This window comes from Arvicola amphibius, chromosome 4, assembly GCF_903992535.2.
Source record: "Arvicola amphibius chromosome 4, mArvAmp1.2, whole genome shotgun sequence".
Lineage (NCBI taxonomy): Eukaryota > Metazoa > Chordata > Mammalia > Rodentia > Cricetidae > Arvicola > Arvicola amphibius.
Genome location: NC_052050.1, coordinates 55,000,420 through 55,023,071, shown reverse-complemented (window position 1 = coordinate 55,023,071; position 22,652 = coordinate 55,000,420). Strand labels below are relative to the sequence as shown.

The 22,652-nt window shown below is 43.8% G+C and overlaps 1 protein-coding gene across 1 annotated transcript in view; it reads right to left on the bottom strand.

Annotated features, from left to right (window-relative positions):
• The window catches only part of Dnah9 (dynein axonemal heavy chain 9), a 342,434-nt gene that overhangs the window by 126,128 nt on the left and 193,654 nt on the right, over positions 1-22,652 (bottom strand). Inside the window, exons 44-48 of the mRNA XM_038324554.1 lie at positions 17,248-17,410; positions 15,320-15,443; positions 5,329-5,471; positions 4,816-4,977; positions 4,425-4,658 (exon numbers count right to left, since the gene is read on the bottom strand). Coding sequence (XP_038180482.1) covers positions 4,425-4,658; positions 4,816-4,977; positions 5,329-5,471; positions 15,320-15,443; positions 17,248-17,410 — 826 coding nt within the window. The remainder of the gene's footprint in view (positions 1-4,424; positions 4,659-4,815; positions 4,978-5,328; positions 5,472-15,319; positions 15,444-17,247; positions 17,411-22,652) is intronic.

Here is a 22,652-nt window from a genome sequence, read left to right as displayed (position 1 = left end):
GCGTACTCGCACTGATTAGGATCACGGAAAACTGTCATCCTCAGGTGGTAGAATTCTGTTAACAATATAATTCAAATTATTAGCCTTTTACTATGATTATGATGGCATGAATTAGCCTTTTCCTACCAGAGAAAAAACAGCCAAAACAATGACAGGTAAAGTGCTTACACCATTAGGAATGGAGATGCCACTTTTACTAGAAGAATAAACTGTGCAGCCATTGATAAGTGTTTACAGAATGCTTCCCACTCGTGCAGCATTGCCCGAAGTCAGCCTGCACTCCTACTGCAAGCCTGGAGATGATGTGGGAACTGCGTGTCTATTCACCCACCATATACTCACATGACAATTTAATCACATCTTTCATAGAACACCTACTATGTACTGGTTTTTTTGATATGAAAGATTAATTTTCTACTAAGTTAAATTAATTTTCTATTTACTGTAGTGATGTCTACAAGGGAAGAAATGTAATTCAAGGAGGGACCACAGATAAGGGCAGACATAGCTCTGTCAGCTTAGAAGTGCTTCGGAAGGGATAGATCCACTCAGGATCAGCTGACAAAGTGCAGACATTGGTGAAGACACACAGAGAGGAACTAGCTGGAGGGAGAAAAGCATAGAGTGGTACAGTACGCAAGGGCCCAGAACATAGCCAGGGATTCATCCATGCAACAGTTCTTACATCGGTGTTGCCCCTTCCAGTCATTCTTCAGGTTCTTGGGATATAGTGTACAAATAGACAGGAGTTCCTGTCCTTACAGAGCTTGCAGTCAACCGATAGCAACAGATCAAACTGATTATATAACTAATAACTTGTAAATTGTGCCAGATATTACTATAGAGAAGTAGTTGAGAGGAATAATGGGGGAGGGGCAAGAGCAGAGAGGAATGGCAATTTATTATGCTGTAGTCATCAGAGCAGGACTTACGGGGAAGGTGATACTGAGCAAGGAAGGCGATACTGAGCATGGGGATGCTAGAGAGAGGACCAGGAGGAGGGAACAGAGAGGCGAAGCCCCAGTGTATCTGAAAGAGGGCACAGAGACAGCCTGACTGGAGAGGGATGTTGCAGGGATGGGCTAGTAGGAGATGAAGTTTGCCAGTTGGAGGGCAGGGCTAGAGGGGATCTTTGGAAGCCACTGGGAAGTAGGGAAGGAGACCATAATGTCTTGAGCAGAAAAGACAGGGTCTGATTTCTCTTTGAAACGAATCACCCCGGCTGCTCAGTTGGTGGCTGATAGCAGAGGGACAAAAAACAGAAGCAGATAAGTGAGTTCTGAGAGTGTTAGGACTGTCCCATACCGGGAGCTCAGACTGAGCAGGTGACAGTGCAGGGAGTGGGGGGGAGAGTGTAAGTGAACCCCGAGCTAACAGGGACGTTCTGACGGCTTGGGTGTGAGTGTGGAAGGAGAGAGGAGTGAGCAGGGTCGAGGATGGCCCAGGGATTTGGCAGAGATGGATGATGTCGGGTAACGGGTGAAGCTTATCTGGAGTGGAGGACAGACAGAGAAGTCACTCTGTCAAAAACAATCAGGTAGGAAGCATTTTCAGAAGATAATGAATTGGTGAAATAGCTTAGTGGACAGATTTTGAAATCTTTAGAAAACACAGAATTTGGGGATTCTTGGATGTGAGAATCTTCTGGTGTGGGTAAATTAGTTGCTAGAAGTGGAAATCACAAAGGTAGAGAACATCGAAGGAGAATCTGGTTCTTGGTGGTGGCAGATATTGAACCCAAGGATGAGACTCTCCACTAAGCACAGAGAGCTAGATTTGCCCACTGAGATAATCTGACCTTGGTTTGTTAAATAGAGGTCACCTCCACTGTGAACGTGGGTCTTCGTGCTGTCTTCATCGTCTACTTAAAGACACAGCCTCTGAACGAAAGAGATAGCAGAGTCTGCCTTATGGGCCAGGGCACATTTCACACCCTTTCACTTCCTGGCGACCTCTTTCCGCACAAATAAACCAGCAGTTCCCAGAGCGAAGGGGAGGAGGAGGAGGCACAGGTGCCAGGGGAGGTGTGGAGGATGTTCTGGGACCTCTAGGTGGTAACAGGAGAAAGAAAGAAGTGGGAGGCATCAGAAAATCTGGTACCGTACAGGGGACGATACTCTGATTTTCTCTACTGCAATTCAGAGATTAAGGGAAACAGAAGGGAAATGATAAAAAGAACACTGTCCCGCATGCAGCACAGAGGCACGTGAGGTAGAGCACCAGTGCATTGCCTGCCATCTGTGTGCTTCAGCTTTCCGTGAACTGGAGCTCCGAGACAGGGTATTGGTCATCACACAAACGATCTGGTAACAAACACTGAACTGATATCAATTTGCCTAAAGGTAAACTAAGAAAAAGAATTAAACCCAATCTGTACAACAAACAAGGAAGCAGTGTAACCTAAAAGATGAAGACACATCATCATCAGACTAGAGAAAACATGGCAGAAGCTGCTGGATTTGCAGGTACCAAGAATTCCATGAACCCCTTTGCAGCGAAGTGCAATTGAGTGTACTGATAAGGGAGAGATGCGGAAGGGCCGTTAGGAAATTAAAGTGCAATGGCATAATTAAAATTCATGTTGCCAGCATATAAAGCAAAAGCAATATTACATACTATGAAAATATTATGGTTGAGATTAACTTGAAAACCTCCCCTATAATGCAGAGAAAATGGCCAGCAGGTTGAAAAACTCAGAGAGAAGGTAATAGATTTGGGCACAGGAATGGTGCAGCTAGCTTGTTCATTGCTCCTAGAGGAGAGAGGCCAGGCCAGATGAACAGAACCTCACAGTAGAAGAGGAATTTTCCTATCCGATTGCAACGGCTCACTTCATCCCCTTGAGTGAACTTAAATCCTTTAGATACATTGTATTCTGAATCAATGAAGCAAAATAAGAAGAAGAGAGAGAAATCCGGAGAGAAAAGTTCAAAAGCATAATTCCAAAGGCAAAATTTAGAGGCAAAGAAAGGGCCAGATATTTTTGGTAACACAGGATGTTCATCAAGAGGCCTGTGTATCTACAGGAACATGTGATTTTCATTAGTGTTAGCATAATGGCACCTTAATTGTGCAAATTCCTGAAATGCCTCTACCTCAGTTAGCAGCTGGCTTGGTTGCTGATAAACAGGATAGAAAAGGGCCCTCGAGGGGAAGGTGGTATTTGACAAGAATAGGTGGAGGCAAAGTAGTGTTGAACTTCTTCTACTCCTTAAGGGCAGAACAGTAGGTTGGAAGAAATAAAGCCAGTTCTATCTGAAAGAGTAAATATAAAATATAAAAATACAGAATGGATAGGATGAAAAGGGCCTTCTTATCATAACTAACTCCTAATAAGTAGCGTAAGAAATGGATAAAATGAGACAAGATTCATCTAAATATGAGACTCTAAGGGCTTTGTCAGAAAATGCAGCACACACACACACACACACACACACACACACACACACAGAGAGAGAGAGAGAGAGAGAGAGAGAGAGAGAGAGAGAGAGAGAGAGAGTATCAGAGCCCTGAATCACTTCTTCCCATCATTCGTTCACCTTGGTTTTGAGTATGGAAGATGTGTGGTCTGGGTGTGGTGTGTTCTCCAGATGTTCATGTGCTGGAAGTGTGGTCCTCAGTGTAGAAGGCAACTAGGTCATAAGACTGCTATCCTTACACATGGATTAATGCTGGTCTTGGCTCATGGGATGGGATTGGTGCACATGACAATGGGGTGTTATAAAAAAAAACAAGCCTGGAATCTCCAAATTCCCTCTTCTGTACACATTGCACATATCTGTGTGTGGTTACCACCACCATTGGCCTTCATTGGCCTTTACATATGTAGGGGCTATGCTTTTGAATTTCCAGGATTGTGACTATAAAAAAACCTTTCTATTCTTTTTGTTTGTTTGTTTTATTTTTTGTTTGGTTTTCAAGACAGGGTTTCTCTGTGTAACAGTCCTAGCTATCCTGGAACTAGGTTTATTTGGAACCAGGCTGGCCTTGAACTCACAGAGATCGCCTGCCTCTGCCTCCCGAGTGCTGGGATAAAAGGTGTGCACCACCACTGCCCACCCAGCTAGAAAACTTCCTATTCTTTATAAAGTATTCTACCTAACGTATTTTGTAATAGCAACTCAAGACAGACAGACTATCCCAGAAGGGCAGTGAATGAAGAAGAAAGGAAAATAGAGGAGGAGAAGATGGCAACATGGAAGGGGAAGGAAGTCCCTAAGAGGATTCCAGGCTCAGGGAGTGGGAGCAGACAAGACCAGAGGCTGAAGGTGTGTGCTTCCGCTGGGGTAACTTGCTCTTGACTTTTGATCATCTTCCTGTTGCTAAGGGGGCTTGAGATGACCACAGAAGGTTCTCAGACCTTTACTTTCAGTATAATGGTTTGTGGCCGCTCCTTCCTAGGTGGAAGGGGGGACACTGCTTACCTGGGCTGAGGTGCTGTGCAGCTTCAACAGCCCATTCTCCAGCCGCTCCACCTTAGACTGGAGCTCTTTCCCATTTCTGTCCAGCAAGCTCTGGTAGAGTCTGATGAACTCCAGGAAGGACTTGGGGGTTGTGTAGTTGTAACGCTGCTCGTTGGTCAGGTAAGACTGGGATGTCTTGTTGACACTTGTGTGGACAAAGGCCATGAACTTGCTAATTGACTGCTTCACTGCAGGCTAAAATTATAAATAATGAGACTGAAGATGACTCTCCAACCTTTCACCACATGGAGAGTTGTGCTCAAAAGCTCTATCAAACCCCCAACTTTAACCTTGACCTTTGGACGTCTGAGGTGATGAGGCGGACACTAAGGGGAGTCCTTTCTCCTCTTACCTCAATGTTCTTTGTATTCTGCAGGAAGCGGAGGCTTACAGACTCCAGGGCCTGCTGAGGCCACTCGTGGAACCAGTTGATGGCAGTACAGTTCACGATGGCCGGGAACTTCCTGCTTCGAATTCTCAGCTTGTTCCCCACAGGGGAGAAACAGAGAGTCACCTGAGACATCGGAAAGGGGGCAGGGGACCAAGAAGGTATCAGAGAAATCCACAGAGAAGCAGACACGGGTTCAGACTGTTGATCTCCAAGAAAACTGAAAAGCGTGTTCAGAATAGAATCTTCCCGTGCTAGCCCATCCTTCTAGCTAAGAGATCAATAACGCCAGGGCTGCTCTGTGCAGGAGAGGGCTCTGTTCACAGAGGAAAATGATATCCTAGAAGGGATGCTCAGTCAAACAAGAGCATTGCATCATCACCACCTCCTCCTGAGACAGTTCAGAGGAAGAGCGTCCAATTGATCACATCCTGTAGCCCCCTGTGGCCACGTCTGTGCCCAGCAGTCTTTCTGTACCTTAAGTTGTCGCCGGACTCTGTCTATGAAGAACTTCCAGCAGTTCTCTCTGCTGTCAAGGAGACCTTGGCTTTTGACCTCATTCCTCACGTTGCTTATGATGTTCTCGATCTCATCATCAGAGTAGAGATCTGGGATCTCACCTGGGGATGAGTGGGGCACATATTGGTCGCTTGGACATCTTGATGATTGATATAATCAAACAAAGGGAGTTCTTTGACATTAGGGTACAGGTCTCTTGGTTCTCCATCATGTTCAACCCCTCACATACTGGTGAAATCAGACCAAGACAGGCAGCAAGTGCACTAATGAGAGGAAGGGGTATAGGGTATCTTCTTGTTATCTCGTGGTAACACCCTATTGGTCATTTCTTCTTTTGTCCAAGGCATTTATTTACCAACTACTGTGTTATTGACTCTTATGGAAACTGTACCCTCACAGAGTTTACTATTTAGAAGGAAATATAAATCATACTTATCTATAAGATTTATGGTAAAAAAAAAAAGAGGCCCCAAACAATACACAGCTATGTGCAGATAGTTAAAGAGACTGAGGTATGGTCACTTCCTACAGGACAAAGGGAACAAGAATGGACTTCTGTAATTTAGTGTGAGAACACAGTACTTTAAATCAAGGGGTGGCAGTGGATGGATTACCTAAGAATTCCACAGACGGTGTGTGCAGAACTAAAACACACAGAATCAGGGTCGGCTTCTCATCTTAATTTATAACCAAGGGTGAATGTTAAATAGATCAACTGTTTAACTATTCAAAACCAATAAAAATGCCAGAAAGGAGCGAGGGAAAAATTCTTATGAGCTTTGAATGAGAAAGAATTTTCTGAATAGAACTCAATCTACTTTAAACGAAAAATAAATTTGATGCTCTCAAATGGAGACATCTGATAACTTAAAAAAAAAGTCCTAACACTTAGTGTGACCCAAGAGCGGCAGGGGATAGACACTAACAGATTGTCCACTTACTATGTGAAGGCATTCTTCACAAATAATAGATTAATAATCAACAGAAAGACAGGTGAAAGGTAGGAAAGGGGGTTCCATAGCAAAGGAGATACAATTGTCTCTTAGACACACGGATAGGTGCCTCGCCTTGTTATAATAACAAAAAGATTGGTCAAAGCTGGTGACTATTTTGTTTATAAACATCAGGTTCGCGACTAAGAAAAGACTCCACAGTTGCTTATAGAAACAGAGATGTCTATTGAAAGTACATCTAGTTGCTGATTTAACTACACTGGCAAGATCTTAAAGTGACAGAAAACATTTTAATGAGGCACTATGAGGACTAAAATTGTATGCTCAATCCCACAAATGAACACAAGTTACAACCTAACAAATATCTAAAATCAGTATAGATAACTAGGGTTCTTCCTGGAAATGCTAAGATGTTAGAAAATTTGATGAAAATAATTTGATTCATTAAAAGATATAGAAACAGAGCAGGGTCTGGTGAGATGGCACAGCAGGGAAAGGGACTTGCCGCCAAGCCTGATGTCCTGAAACCCACAAGGTAGAAGGACAGTGTACCTTCAAGCCAGCTCCCTCTCACCTCCATGTGCACTGTGGCACATGTATGCCTCATGACTCACAATAAAGAAATGTAAGAAAATATTTTTGAAAGTGTTAAAACACATATTTTTGGTTGTGAGCCTTTAACAGCTGAGCCATCTCTCCAGCCCATACCTCAGAAATCTCTCACCATCATAAAACCTCTGCTATCATAAAAGCCCACCCCAACTGTGTTTGAAGCTCTCTGGTCATGCCAATGCATTGGACACACAGAGGATCCGAGTTTGAACTTGAATAAGAATAAAGGTTCTTTGCTTTTTTATAGAAAGGATTAAAGCAAAACCATTAAATGAGAGGCAGAGTTTCTAACGTGGTGTTAGCAAACAGGAATAAGTAAGATTTGTCTTAATCCAGTGACAGATATCAATCCCAAACATGCTAACAATAAAACACTAAATATTTGCTTTTTAAGCAAGAACAAGACATGCATAACTGCTGTCATGTTTTCTATTCACGATCATACAGGTTGTTTCAGACTGTGCAACACATTAAAAAACAGATGCATGCATAAAGATAATTAAAGCAATACAACTATTATCATTTGAAATCCATTTTTAAACAGAGAAAATCTATGAAAATGTTCACACTAATAATCAGAACTCAGAAGAGTGTTTAGTGCCAGCCTTACTGGATACAAAGGAAACATAGTAAAATAAATTGCCTTTTGTTCTTCAGCAAAAGAAAAAAGTTAATTTAAAAGTTATCACTTAGAATAGCTACAAAACTATAGGCAGCTAAGTAATGAGCACCTAAAATGTGCAAGGTCTTAGTTTTGAAATGAATTGTTACTGCAGGAAAGAAATGAGATACTTACTAACAAAAGAGAGACATGTACACATGGGTGTAATGCAGCGAGTACCACACCTGACCCAGAGACAAAAACCCAAGAGGAAGTTTGATCCTAGTAAATATATCCCAGATGTACTTGGAAGAAGAAAGGAGAGAGGTAGTCATCCTATCAGATACCAAGTCTCCCCGTAAAGCTAAGACTGCTAAAGCAATGTGAAATTGGTCCTGGAGTAAATTAACATAATAATAGTGAAATATTTAGAAGCTGACTCAGCTAATAGAAAAATAAACACAACAAAATCTAATATTGAAGATTGACACGCAATGGGATAGACTAATAACTAAATATGCTTGGATAGCTCAATATCAACACTGCAAAACAGATGACAATGTGAAAATAAATTTCAGGTGGATTAAGAACATAAATACAAAAATCAAGACGAGCAATTTAAGTATTAAAATTTAGGCATGGGGTAGGACAGAATTTCTGAAACAGAGCATGACAAACCTAAGATGTTAAAATATGGTGTACTTTTATGACATTATAACTAAATTGGTATGTTGGAAGTTAGATAAAGACTTTAAAGTGGCATTTACCACCTATACAATGAGGAGAGGGTTAGTATCCAAACCATGAAAAGAACGTTTACAAACTCATAAGTACTATCAGTACAAGGGCCAAGGGGTAAACTATGCAAGCAATACCACATACAGGAGGAATGGAGTTATCCAGTGACTTAGCATGTAGAAGTCAGAGGGTAACTGGAAGGGGTAAGCTCTCTCCTTCTACTGGGTGAACTCCAGAGATGACTTAGGTCATCAGGTTTGGCAGCAAGTACCTTCACCTTCTTTATTTAATATTTTTTTTTTTTTTTTTTTTTTTTTTTTGGTTTTTCGAGACAGGGTTTCTCTGCGGCTTTGGAGCCTGTCCTGGAACTAGCTCTTGTAGACCAGGCTGGTCTCGAACTCACAGAGATCCGCCTGCCTCATTTGAGCTGTCTATAGCTCAAAGTCACTTGCAAAATGAAAAGGGAAAATGATATTTCACTTTTTCCTGTTGACAAAGCCTAGTGTCAGATAAATGGCGTGTTGGTGAAGCTGGGAGGGAAAAATAGGGAAACAGTGCAGAGTTTTTATGTTTTGTATTTTGGCCAGATTCTAAATTCTAAGTTAGCATAGTCACTATGGAAAGTAGCTTCATGCTTTATTTGTAAAGTTGAAATGCATATACTTGGACAATCAAGTCATCCAGCACCTTTGGAACACCTACGTAGAGAAACTCTCATACATACAGGGAAAAGTTTTAATCTTTCAACATCATTTCTAATATCAGGGGTGTTTGTCTGGCTGATTTTCAAATGTTCAAAATATTTTCTAAGGAAAACAGTCAATGTGGGGGTGATAATGTGAATATTGCAAATTTCATTCTTCAGATAATTTAGTCTGGGAGAAAGATCTAAGGTTGTGGTTTGGATTTCACATCAGAGAAAAAATAAATATATTTTTAAATTAGAAGGGACAGGTTTTGATATGTTTGAAAGCCAGGGTGCAAGTGAGGCAGAAGAGATGGGATCGAGAAACATTCTGACTTGTGTTGGCTCCTGCTCAGATGGAAGGGCTGATCTTGGAGAGGTGGAATGGAAATGAGGGAGGCCAGGAGGATACCGCAAATAAACTCAGACACTGGGGCCCAAAGGAGATGTGAGGTTCTTGTTCAATGGTGTCGAGCAATCTCAGGGAGCTGAGTTTGAGAGAGGGAAGAAAGAAGGACGTAGTGGGTTAGGTAAATAGTTACAAAGCCCTGTCATGATGTGAAGGTTTAGAAAATCTCACAGTTGTCAGGAAAGTCCTTGCACATTGCTGGAACAAGTCGGCATACTAGCGCGGTGCATCTGGACCCAGAACTATCCACAAGATTCCATGAGGTCCTTAACTCTTAGGAGCCTTTGGTCCTTTCCCCAAACCAGCATGGCAACACCAGTGCTGTAAGAAATGCCAGAGATGGAAGGAGTTCTTGGCATCATTCTGCCCATTCTCCTTTCAAGAGTACTTGATGTCCCCAAAGTGTGCAACTTAGCCAATGGTCTCCAATACCAGTGTGCCTGGAATTATGATCTTGTCACTCATCTGAACTAGTGCACATCCTTGAACCGCTACTGCACCTGCAGGAAGCTTAGCTCACGTCACTGACCCAGTCTTATGCCAGTTAGCCTAAATCACTTGAAAGATCAAGATACAGCTGAAGAGACGGCTCACCAGTTAAGAGCATAAGCTGCTATTTCAGAGAGGTTCTGGCTTTAATCTCCAGCACCTGCAAAGTAGCTCATAATTACCTAACTCCAGTTATAAGGCATCTAGCAACTTATTTTGGTCTCTATGGGCACCAGGCACACATGTGGTGCACAGCCAGCCACACATGCAGGCAGAATGCCCATACACATAAAATAAATATATAAATATTAAAAAATAAGTAGCTTGCCAATAGAATACCTTGTGTTATCACTTGTTAAAATTAAGGGCTTCCAAATGGAGCAACATATTTCAGCCTCTTTTGATAAAAAAAAGGATCAGAGAAAGCGGCTAGGACAATGAAAGCGTATTTAGTGTGTGGGGAGTGGTGTGGTTCAGCTCAGGGCTTGTGTTGCCTTTGGAGAGGTACTCAGATGAAGCTGGCTTGTGCCACACTCATGGTTTCTGCAGTGGTTAGGGTTCCCAGCTCAGCGGCCTCTGCACTTGCCAGCACTTCCTTGTGTATGAGCCTGTGATAGCCCTCCAGGTAGGGTGTGAATCCCCCGTCCCTCCTCTTAGATGTCTGTAATGGACTGGTCCGCATCCTTTCCACATTCCTGTCCTTTGAAAGAGCAGTCTTGGCGTACTTTTGACGTTTCTCTAAAATATGGTGCGTCTGGTGGGTAAGAACTATTGCCTGCAGGCTGCATTTTGTTTACTGTCTCTTTTTGGTACGTCCTCCAAGCTAAGAACTGGATATTTTTAGACACTCCTTAATGTTTGAAATGAAATAATATTTAGTAGCGCACAAAAACTATGTGAAGTTCAAATTTTATTGTCCATGAATTGTTTTTATTGGGTACAGCCATGCTCTTAGGTTTACATACTGTTTGTATTTATCTTTGCACTTTAATGACAGAGCTGAGCAGTTGGGACAGAGACCAGGTGAGCTGCAAAGCCTGGAGTCTTTACTTTCTGACCCTATAGAGAATGTTTGCTGCTCTGAGCTTATAGAACATTCTTCGTCCCAAGAATCTGAGCGCTCTGGGCATACACCAGTGTCACTCCGGCTCATCAGCTGGCTGTCGCTGGTTTTCTCAAGATCCCAATCACAACAAACAAACAAACAACAACAACAAAACCACTGAATGGAGTATCTAGTGACACGCACATCTGAACTGGGAGCAAAGTCCCCGTTTTCAGACGTGTTCCTCTATTTCTGACAACATTCCTGTCACTTACTCTGTGCTAGATTAACGCTATGCTTCGGTGAAAGCTGTGTCAGAGGGAAGCTTGTGACGTGTGTGGAGGCAGAGGCTCTTTGAACATCTCAGACACTTGCTTGTCTCTAACCCCAGCGGTTTGCAGGTCACACGCTTTAGTATTTTGCAAGCCAGATTAGCATTTGTGTTGTTAGTGTGTGTCTTAGTTAGTGTTTCTCTTGTTGTGAAGAGGTACCATGACTACAGCAACCCTTATAAAGGAAAATACTTAATTGTCGAGGCTTAAAGCTCAGAGATTTAGTCTCTTTTCATATGCCAGGAAGTGAGGCAGCATGCAGGCAGACGTGGTACTGGAGAAAAAGGTTGAGGGCTCTTAGATCTTGATCACTCAGGTAACAGGAAATGATACTAAGACACTGCACATGAATGATTTGAGCATATATGAAACCTCAAAGTCCTCCTCTGCAGTAACACGCCTCCTCTGACAAGACCACACCTGCTCCAACAAGGTCACACCTCCTAATAGTGCCACTCCCTTTGGGGGAAGATACTCTGATACCTTGGTATGGCTCAATCAGTCAGAGCTTGGCATGAAAGGGAAGTGCTTGATTATGTTTTACACTTGCTTGTCAACTTTGATCCCATCTACAGTCTATGATTAAAAGAAAAAAAAAACCCAAAGCCTGCTTCCTTTGCCCCTGGAATTAAAATCAGGGGGTTGTAATGGCTATTCCAGCATCCATGTTCCTCTCTGTCTATGGCACAGAGAATTGCCAAAACTTACTGTCCTATAGTAATGCCCAGTGTCTAAAATAACACACCTTTCTCATAGGATTACCCACACAGCATTATGCACTTCACTTTAAAAGACAACATCCAGAAAGTCTTCTCGGATCCAGGAGACATTACCTACTAAGACAAAAAGTGAAATAAAGTCTGCCAACGGCTATAGCTTTGGCAGCTTTCTTTCCTAACCTGGATAGTGGCTATTTAATCATCAGGGTTTTGTGTCTTGGGATTATTAGGCACCATAAAATTAGCAAACAACTGACAGTAGAGTTTTAGTATCCTTAAATTTGCAGTCTTCTTTCAATGCAGTGGGAATATGTGTAGCCCCTGTTGCTCAAAGTGGAGGAGACCATTCCTAGTCCTGACAGTGGAAAGTGAAGGCGCACTACTACCAAGAAGACTCTTGAGATGAGTCTTCTGATGAGGTTCAAAAGGAACACTGGAGGGCAGGATGTCTTCAAAGAGTATGGCCTGTGGTATCAAGCAATTAGAAACTGCTAACTCGTAATTGGGCAGTGAGGGTAGCAATGGGAGAAGGGACAGCAAGCGAAAGATTTTTTTTCTATACCAAAGAGCTTTGGGTTTTATACTGTATTCAGTTACGGATTCATAAGGGAGTATGGTTTAGACAGACCCTACCTCAACTATACTACCACAAGGTTGCCTGGGAAGGAAGGATATGAGTTGACAAGTGTCATCATTTGTCATAGCAAAAAATGACAAATTGGGATAGTCTCAGAAATAGGTAGAAAACAGCACCAATGGATCACTCGTGTGTGTGTGTGTGTGTGTGTGTGTGTGTGTGTGTGTGTGTGAGAGAGAGAGAGAGAGAGAGAGAGAGAGAGAGAGAGAGACTATAAAGGAAAGGCTAACACACAGGGAGGAAATCATGGACACAGAATTTAGAACACAAGAGGAAAACAAGAGACTGATGATCATTTAGGTTTCTCTTCTTTCAATTTTTTTTTTGGCATTGTCACCATGGCTTGACTTTGACAGTGCTGCCATAGTACCAAGAACTGAAAGTGTGTGGGAGGAAACACCATAGCCTACGGCAAGGGGTTACTGACTCTTTGGGGCAGACGTTTTGGGGGAGGGGGAAGCGGTAGCATACACTCATTGCACATTACAGCTATCCTGACTTGCAGTTAACTACTATGATGCACTGAATTATTGGCGGGAGCACCCAAGGCATCAGGTCTGGGAAAGACTTTCACAACCCAGCCTTTCACTGTGGCAGATCTGTCCCTTTATCTAGAGCCCAAAAATTCTGACCTTAGATCACAAGGTATAGTTGCCTTTTTTCCCCTTGAATTCCAACAGTGGAATGATAGCATAGCCTCGCGAAACTGAAGGATCACTGAGAGATGTTTTAGAATCCCCTGTGGCCTGCCATTGAATCCCCTGGATGGGCATCCAGTTGTTTTCCAGACAGAAATTATTTATTTGAATGTGAAAAGTAGAAGATACATTCTGATCTACTCTGTTGACGTTGTTAAGTTAAAAGGGAGGGTATGAAAAAAAAAAAAAAACAAAATCCAACCTGCTTCCCCATGTCAACACGCATACACAGAGCACACACTCTTTGGAAAACTGCACCCTGAAGGGGAACCCATGCACCCAATGGCTCCCGAGCAGGCTGGCTGCATTTTTATTGGGAAGGCTTCAGAAATTCATCGGTACTTCAACAGAATTGTCTTTAAAATGAAAGAAATTAAAAATACTTCATTGAGCAACGAAACTCCAATAGGCTAAAGTCAAACAATGTCGTTGTCTCAGATGGTTGTATTAGGAGAAGGTGACCTGGCTGGATTGACGCCAAATGAAATACAGGCGGAAGCTGGCACCATGCCCGACGCCTCCAAAGCTGTAAGTTTTGGAAAGTCGCTTTTACTCTCTCAGTTGCTTTAGAGATTGGGTTTTAGGAAAGCTTCGGGGTGGGAGGAGAGTTGGATCCCTCCCTCATCTGATACCATCGCAAAACGTGTGGTGACGCCTCAGGTAAAACACTACAGTAAGATGTTAAAGACAGTGTTTAAGAAGGGGAACAGTTGTGGTCAGAGGAGAAAAAGTGTACAAGTTGGCAGGAAAACTCTTGGATATAAAGCTAGTTTAAGCAGGATCAAGTGGGAAATAAATGAGTGTAGACTCAGTGTTATGCTAGAAGCCGGCATAGTGAGGAATCCGGGACCCAGATCCTCATTAGAAACAAGCCGGTATGGAACCCATCTGCACATGGTCTGGGTTGGGAGCCAGGGGTCGGGAGCCAGGGGTCAGGAGCCAGGGGCTCTTCATGGAACAACTGTCATATACCACAGGAGGCAATGCCATATGTATATGACATGAAGCAGACAGTGACTTGGAAGCAGTGACGTCATCCTGAAATGTAACACTTATGATATAGGAGAAATGGTGGAGAAATGTCCCGTGGTCATAGTCCTTAGAGTGAGGGGTATGAAATGGAGCAGGGCTGGGTCCTAGAGGGAGGAATGGGCTTTTGAAGTACAGGGAACTGAGGTGGGAATTTTGTTTAGGGACATCTGTATGCTGAATGTTCTCTAGACCCAGGTGAAAAGGTGGTTTGCAAGCATGTTTGATGTAAGCTCTGGGAATGCATATTCTCTTTGATTGAAATGAATACATATTTATGCAACTGCATAACCTCTTGTCATATGCAACATTGGGTTGTTTGTGTGCTTTATTTTTTTCTTGTGGCCATGTACATGTCTTTGAACGTAAATCATTGTTTTTAGAATACCTATGTAAATCCTGAACTCCTACATAAGGAAGAACAACAAAGTTGCAAAGAACTAAGCTTTCTCCTTGCTCAGTTGTGGGGCACTTGGCAGTTCATGCGGACCTCACTGGAGACTCAGGACAATTACATGCAAATTGCTTTGTCTGTTGCCACCTCCACTTTCTGTCATCAAACCCTGGCTGAACCGCGAACGGGTGATGTGATCCCCCCACCCCCAGCATGGTGTCAGCGCATCTCTCCCTCTGTCTTCTCCCAGCGTCTAACCACTCTGAAGACTCACAGCTGCTCCACTTTCTCTTTCTCATGGGTATTCGGAGGAAACAGCACCTACTCTCCGAACTTAGAAAATTTCCAGACCCTTAACTAACTGCTCTTCTTCCCTTGATCAGATCTTACCCAGCGAAGAGTCTCAAAATTACTGTTTGATTCACAAGGAAAACAGACCCTACGAACCAGCGGAGCTGTAAGCTGCAGCAACCCTGGGAAGAAGGCCTTTGGCAAATCAGCCCTTCACTGAGGCTTACGAGCTGACTTTCCTGACCTCAGACAACACCTCTCCATCTTAAAATAACTCCGACCCTGCCAGAGGTCTTCATCTGCGAAGACTTCCTTACCAGATGCCAGGAGGTCATTGATGAGCACCAGGAACTTCTCATCAGCCACGTGGGCATCAGTCATGAGAAACACCGTGCTGAGATTTTTCACCCCAGCTTTCAGACATAGGCTGGCCAGGTCCACCTGCAAGATCATCAAGGTCAAGGGTTCCTCAGAAGAGATTGGCAACTCATTCTTCAGGAGTGGAAGCATTTTCTTATCTACGTCAGTTGCGAAGTAGGGAGGAGTGCTGCTTTTCAGTAAGAGGTAGGGAAATGGGTCACATTTCTAGGCGTCAGTTCAACAGAGGTGAGTAGTTAAGACTACCTAGTACCACCAGCTGCCCATGCACTGCTGCTGAACTACTGCAGAAAGGTAACTGAGGTGGTCCTTCCCCAAGGACAGACATGGTCCTTGCTCTAATCGCATCAAGTAAGGGAATGACTTGCTCCGGAAGGCAGGCTCTCAGAAGTCATGTACTGGAGGCTACCTGTATGGGGATAAATGTATCTCATACCAGCCCTTATGACTAGCTCAGTAGAAAGACTTTCATTGAAAAACATGTGATGGAGAACGCAGACATAGGTGCAAATATAAAACCAACCGAGGGAAACCTGGACAAAGCTGAAGACGGATGAAATCTGGAACGAAGATGCCAAGCCCTGGATTCATCCAGCGCAACCAGTCTTGGCTCCTTGTAGTATAACTCTTACAAAGTTTGCCTGCATCCTACCATGTTTTGTTCTCTCCAGTACCCTTCAGAACCGATTTTCTAACAGCCTCACACCTTCTTCTACTGTAGAACTTCTGTAGTGTTCCAATAATCCCTCAAAGGCAACTGGCTGCTTTTTGGATCAATGGTTCTTATCCTATACTTATGATCTAAGACAGTGTTTCTCAATTCTCATTAGAATCGCCTAGAGCAGTAGTTCTCAAGACGGGGGTCATGACTCCTTTGGGGGTCCAACCACCCTTCCACAGGGCGTGCTTAAGAGCACTGGAAAACACAGATATGTACATTACAGTTCATAACAGTAGCAAAATTGCAGTTATTAAGTAGCAACAAAAATAATTTTACGGTTAGGGGTCAGCACTACATGAGGAACTGTCTTAAGGGGTCACAGTGTTAGGGAGGTTGAGAACCACTGCTCTGGAGGATCCGTTGAGTAGTCCCAATGCCCAGGTAGTTCCCCACACAAACTAAATTGGAACGGCTTGGGGAGGAAGGCACACATCAGCATTATTGGAAGATTCTCAGAGATTCTGGTCCATAGCCAAGATTTAGCATAACCAATTCTGTAAATGCCTATTTCCCATGCCCCTAACTTGTCTTTAGAAACATGGAAGAAAGACCACACTGAACCCGGATGCAGCCAGTGTTGACAAACCAGGCTGTGGCTTCAGAGCTAAAGCGAACATCTACTGCTTTCCTCACTGCCTGAGGGATGATGAGGGCAGGCGCATAGGTCTGACTCAGTGCTGGTTGGAGCTCTCCTAGGAATACTAAGGACAGTTCTTGATGGAACGTTTACCATGACTTTCTGCAGTGACATGGTTGTGGCTGGGGATACAAGGGGCTGCTGGACAAATGACCTTTGAAAGTTGTATATATCACTCTTCTTCATTGCCCAGAGCATAGACCATGGCTTCCATTGGAAACCAGGAAATGTCACTAAAAACCCAGAGGCAGTGGTTATTCCCTCTCTCTTAAAATATGAATTTCTTTTAAAACTTGACCAGACTGTCTGAATCCTTCCCAAGTCTCCTAGAGCAGCTAGCACATTGTGTGCTAAACTTGATATAGATTGGGCAAGAGCCGATGTACAATGAAGTAAAAGGCATTGAATGGGAGATTCTGGGTAGGGGATTTAGAGGACCAAAGAAAGATGGCAAGGATTGTAGGTGGCTGGAATGAGGTGGGATCTCCTCCCGCAGTGGCCAAACTTACCTTGAAGTCGGGGATTTGGTAACCTTTGCGCAGGGTGATCTGGAACACATCCATGGAGCTGATAAAAGCTGCCAGCCTCGTCAGACTCTGCTTGCCACTGCCACCGACGCCAACCAGCAGGGCATTTCCTCGAGGGGACTCCAGGATTCGGTTGATGTGACAACTGAAGAGGAGTAAGCAGAAGCACATGCCAGAGGCCACTGTCCACAGTGAGAAGCGTGAAGGGCATAAAGGGTGGAGCCTCCCTTGGAGGCACAAGTGAACTCTGGGGAACTGGTCGTAGCTTTCCCTAAAACTTGGTATCCTTCTCCTGCCCAAGTGTGCTGTGATTGTCACTGTTTTACCATAGCCAGAGGCCCCAGAGAACAAGGGAGTCATAGAAAAGCCCGGGGCAGGGTGGCAGACCTGCAGGGTGAGTGATGAGGCTGGGGAGGGACTCAGCCTGCTTTTCTTCTTCTCCCTCGTGGAACCTACTCTTGTCCCAATTCCCTCTTTCTTACCTATTTGTGACTTTGGATAAAAGCGGGATCATGAAAAGGAAGAAAAGTAGAAAATATCCTATTAGGAAAATAATCAGGGAAGAGTAGAGCTGGCGAGGCAGGCTGGAAGTGTCTGTCTGTCTTAGAAGACGGGGGACAAAGTTAAAGCAATTGGAACAAAGCGGGGAGTCCAAGCTTGAGTCTCCATCCTCTAGTCAGTCCTTCCTGGATGCCCAATGTGCAAGCAATGGATATTTGCAGATGCTTAATGCCAACCTGCAAGGCACTCACTACCTTGGGTTCTGGATTCTTCTCCTCTAAAATCTTAGTGCTGCCAGTAACCATTTCTCCACCCCAGCAATGGGAGAATATCAGGTTTCCTCTTGGCTTAGATCATCACCTCCAGATGAAGCCATCCCCAACCCAAGAGGCCTTCTTTCTCAAAGGACACACCAGTGGCCTTCCTCAAAGGACACAGCAGCGGTCTTCCTCAAAGGACACAGCAGCGGTCTTCCTCTTCCTGGGTGGCATGCCAACCTTCCATTGATCTCCACCAGCAGTGGATCTTATAGAAGGCACCTAACAGCTTCTTATTATACGAAATATAGAAAACATAGAAAAAAACCCCACAATTCTATTGTCTAGTAATAAATCCTACTGACATTAATTTTATGGCCTTCCAGACCAGTGTGTCTGGATGTCTGTGAATATATACTTGGTTATTACATCTGAAATGGCAATGCACTTCTATGCTGTAGCTTTTAAAATTTGAGGACGGTAATTATGTGTGAGCATAATGTTTTGTTTATTTGTTTCCAGTCCCGGTGATCACATCCATGTCCCTACAGTGACAAGTGGCTCTTAACCACCAAGTCAGCCCCTAAACACTGAATATAATATCTTGAGACCAGTTTTTCATTTAGCAGGAGATTGTGTTGACTTCTCTGAGCCTTTAAGCAATCTGCTAAACCATGCCTTTGATTGTGGAACACTACCATATAGGATATCAATATTGTATTGATAATAAAAACATGATAACTTGCTTGTCTGAAATACCCTACTATTGGATATTTAGGCGGTTTCCAATATCTCCAGTTCCAAATAATGTGTTATAACATTTTGTTTATATTTTATATCTCTAATCATTTCCTTGGGGGTGAGTTTCCTAGATATAAAATTGCTGAGCCAAACAGTAAGGCAATTTTTTAATGGCTCTGGAAATTTAATGAAAAAAGAAAAGCTCCTCAGAATGGTGGTGTCCATCTGTGCTCTTCTAAGGTAAAACAACTGACCCAATAGCTCCGTCATACTGGAGGGCAGGAGCACACTGAGCTGTATTTACTGTGTTGCATTGTGTAAGTCAGTGCATTCTGGTAGTGATGATCTTTGGATGAAGAGCATGAGAATTATAATTTGGGTGATGTACTTCTAGATAAGAAGCAGAGGATCCATTTGAGATTGGATTATACACACTACACTCCTGCATCCTTGCTCTATGTTAATGATGCTACTTTATATTCAAAACAAACAATGGTTAACAATGGCTAACTTCAGTGTGGGGGTGGGGCTTGGAAGAGGCTTTGGAGGATGGGGTTTGGGATGTTAACAAAATATGCATGCATGTGAAGTTATATATTATGTCTTGATCATGATCAGCACAAGAAACTGTGGGTCCTTATTGCCTCATCTCTCCTGGGGAGCATATTTGCTGTTGGGAAAGAAACCCTAGCCTAAGTGTTTGTATATCAACAACCCCTTGAGTGCATGCAGTGGCATGGACCCCATTTATGTATGTGTATATTTATTATATACACACACATGTATTTGACAACTTAAAAAACTAAAAGAGTTTTGATTTGAATTTGGATTTCTAGGGCAGTGAATACTTTTCGGGTATCTGAATCACGATGTTTTTCATTTGTGCATTTTCTGTTTATGTTTTTTCAAGCAAGGCTCCCTTCTAAACTTGTAAGGCCCTTTCGTGTGCATTCTGAGTTCCCTTCAATTTCTCACTTTTACCCCTTTTGCCCTCCTTCCACACCTTCGACATAGAGAACTATTTGGGACATAAAACCATATGTCACCGCATTCTGTGTGGTTAAGGCTTGTCTGCCTAAATATTCAGGAGTTATTTATTGGCCTGCATTTACTTCTTTTATTAGTTTCCCTTTTCACTCCACTTATTTAATTGTGGCGCTTAGTGCTCTGTTATTATCAGCTAGATTTACCCTTCTCTCGCCTTCTTATTAAACTATCATTCCCACATGCCTAAAGAGTGTACATGTTCATTTTGTATCCATTACAGAGCGAGCACATTGAAGCTATCCAATATAGTTTTATTAAGTTGAAACAAAACCCAGTGTTTGCACTCGGTATCACGGTTAAGGCGCTGCCTGTAATTTTCCATTATGCTCTGTGCAGGGGATTGTGTTTTCTGCATCTGAATTGGTGCCTGATGAAAGGATGCCCAGCAGCCAGGCCCTATCTTCTCATTCAGGAAAAGTGGAGACCAGAATGGATTGCTGGAGGAGAAGAGAGAGGCAGGCTTGGAGGAAGAATTGGGGCGCAACTGGGTCACTGGGCTACTTGGTACCCAGCTCTGTTCTTGTAGGCCGGTATTCAGCATAGCATGGGCTGGGTTACTCGATATCTAGATGGGAAATGCATCGCTAGTGATGAAGTTTCTGAGTTAGAATGGGTACATCTGCAGCCGGCAGCATTAGACTCCAGCTGGGGCTTCATTAGCAACCTCTGACAAGGGCAAGGGACTCTGAATTTAAATCACAAAATTTAAAAAGAAGATCAATATTCTGGAGGACTCCTGGGCTGGAAAACCAAGACTGTCTGTGTTGAGCCCATTACTGAATTTCTGAGAGATTAAAAACAAAAGCTAAAGATGTCCCTTAGCACAGCTGGAGGAAGCTGGTTCTTTGAACTCTCTCTCTCTCTCTCTCTCTCTCTCTCCTCTCTCTCTCTCTCTCTCTCTCTCTCTCTCTCCCCCTCCCCTTTCCCTCCCCCCCCCCCTCCCCCCCCCCTCTCCCTCTCTGTCACCCTGGAGGACTAATAAGACTTGGAGAACAAAAGCACAACATCTTAAGGTCTGTGTGATGGAAAACTACTGAGATTCTAAGAGGAGAGAAAGAACGCGCTGAAAACACGGAGGAGGAAAAACAAAGGCAAAGAGGAGAGCTGGATGACGACGGCAAAGTGAAGTTAAAGATCGAGTGTGAAGCCTTAGCAAGGGCTGAGAAGAGTCTGCTGGCATGGTGAACTAGGAAGTCCGCTGAGGGGCTTTTGGAAAGAGAGGCCAGGATGCTTCCCAGAAGCTGTGTCGGGTAGCTGTGTAGACGTTATCTCATCTACAAGCCCATGATAGATGGTGGATGGATGGGTGGATGTTAGACAAAGTGGAAAGTCATGAGGGATACAGCATCTGACCAAGGAACACGAGGGGTGGACCTGGCCATAGCATTTGACCTTGGCGGGAGGTAGGTCTGGGACGGTTGCAGTGATTTGCTCACGTGGCAAGAAGAGTTTGTTGAGGAGAGAACTAGGGGGTGAGCACTCTCTTCCAGTCACTTTTGTTATCGCAGGGAAACGAGAGTGCATTCTCCAGCTGTACCTGAAGCCAGGGCAGGACTGCCAAGAGTTTGAGAGGAGAGGACAATTGTGTACCTGCAGTTATCTCAGGACGGTAGAGGGAATACAGTTCCCAGAGCTGAGGGGGAGGATTTCAGGCCACGTTTAGCATCTACCTGATTTGTCTGACCACAAATATGAAGTAACACTAACTATCCTGTTTGGGGGATTTTCTTCAACATTTGGGAGATGGAAGGAATAGGAGATGGTGTGGTTTAACTAGAGTTGTGTTTGGTACCATAGACACACCGACAGGAGAGTTAGGGCAGCTTGTACTGGGATAACCATCAGTTAACCAAGAAGATATGGCAGGGAAAGGGATATAGGAATATGATAAAGCACCCGGTCCATAAATGGAAGTTTGGATGGAGTTGAAGAATAGCCAGAGCTTGGGAGGCTGGTAGAAGGGGAAAATGGACACATGCTTCTACTTCAGACTCTGGAAGTGAGTTCATCACTGATAGTAGACACGGTGGGGAAGAGCATATATTTGAGGGTTTGGGCGTGTAACCAAGGTCACAGGAGTCAAAGATGCCAGGGAACAGAAAGACCAGGGCTAGGAGTCAGGAATAAGTCAAGTCATGGTAAGGAGAAGGTCGTCCAGGTAATAAATGATGGGCGGTGACGGGACATCAGCAGACACTGGCATGGAGAAAGCAGCAATGTGAGAATAGAGAACCTGTGCTTCAGAATGACTGGGTCTTCCGAAGGTCAGGAAGAGAAATGGGTGGTGGTAGAGAGGGTTGGAGAGATGGCTCTGTGTTAAGAGCACTTACTACTTTTGCAGAGGCCCTGGATTTGGTTTCCAGCACCTGCTTGGTGGCTTACAACCACTTATAACCCCAGTTCCAAGGGATCTGATGTCCTCTTCTAGCCCCTACAGGTACCAGGTCTGTACATAGTATACGTACATACATACAGGTCACACACTTATATACATAAGACATAAAAACAAATACATCCTTTAAAAGGGAGGAAAGGTTTAAATGTGCCATTGTGGTGAGGGTAAGGATAAGGAGCCTATCCCTCTCTGAGCTCTGGGGTTCATGGGATGGGTGGGGAAGGAAAACAGCTTCATGTCGACTCAGAGGCCAGCCATGCTTCAGTCAGAATTTAGTACTGAAAACCCTGGGAACCTTGGGCAGGGTGGAAGGATATTAGAAGACACCAAGAGTGTTAAGTAGCACAAAGACTGGACAATATAAGGGTTAGATAGGAGGCACACTGTGTGAGTGTAAGCTATCTGGGTGTGCTGGTGACTATTGCAGCGACTCACTAGGTGGGATG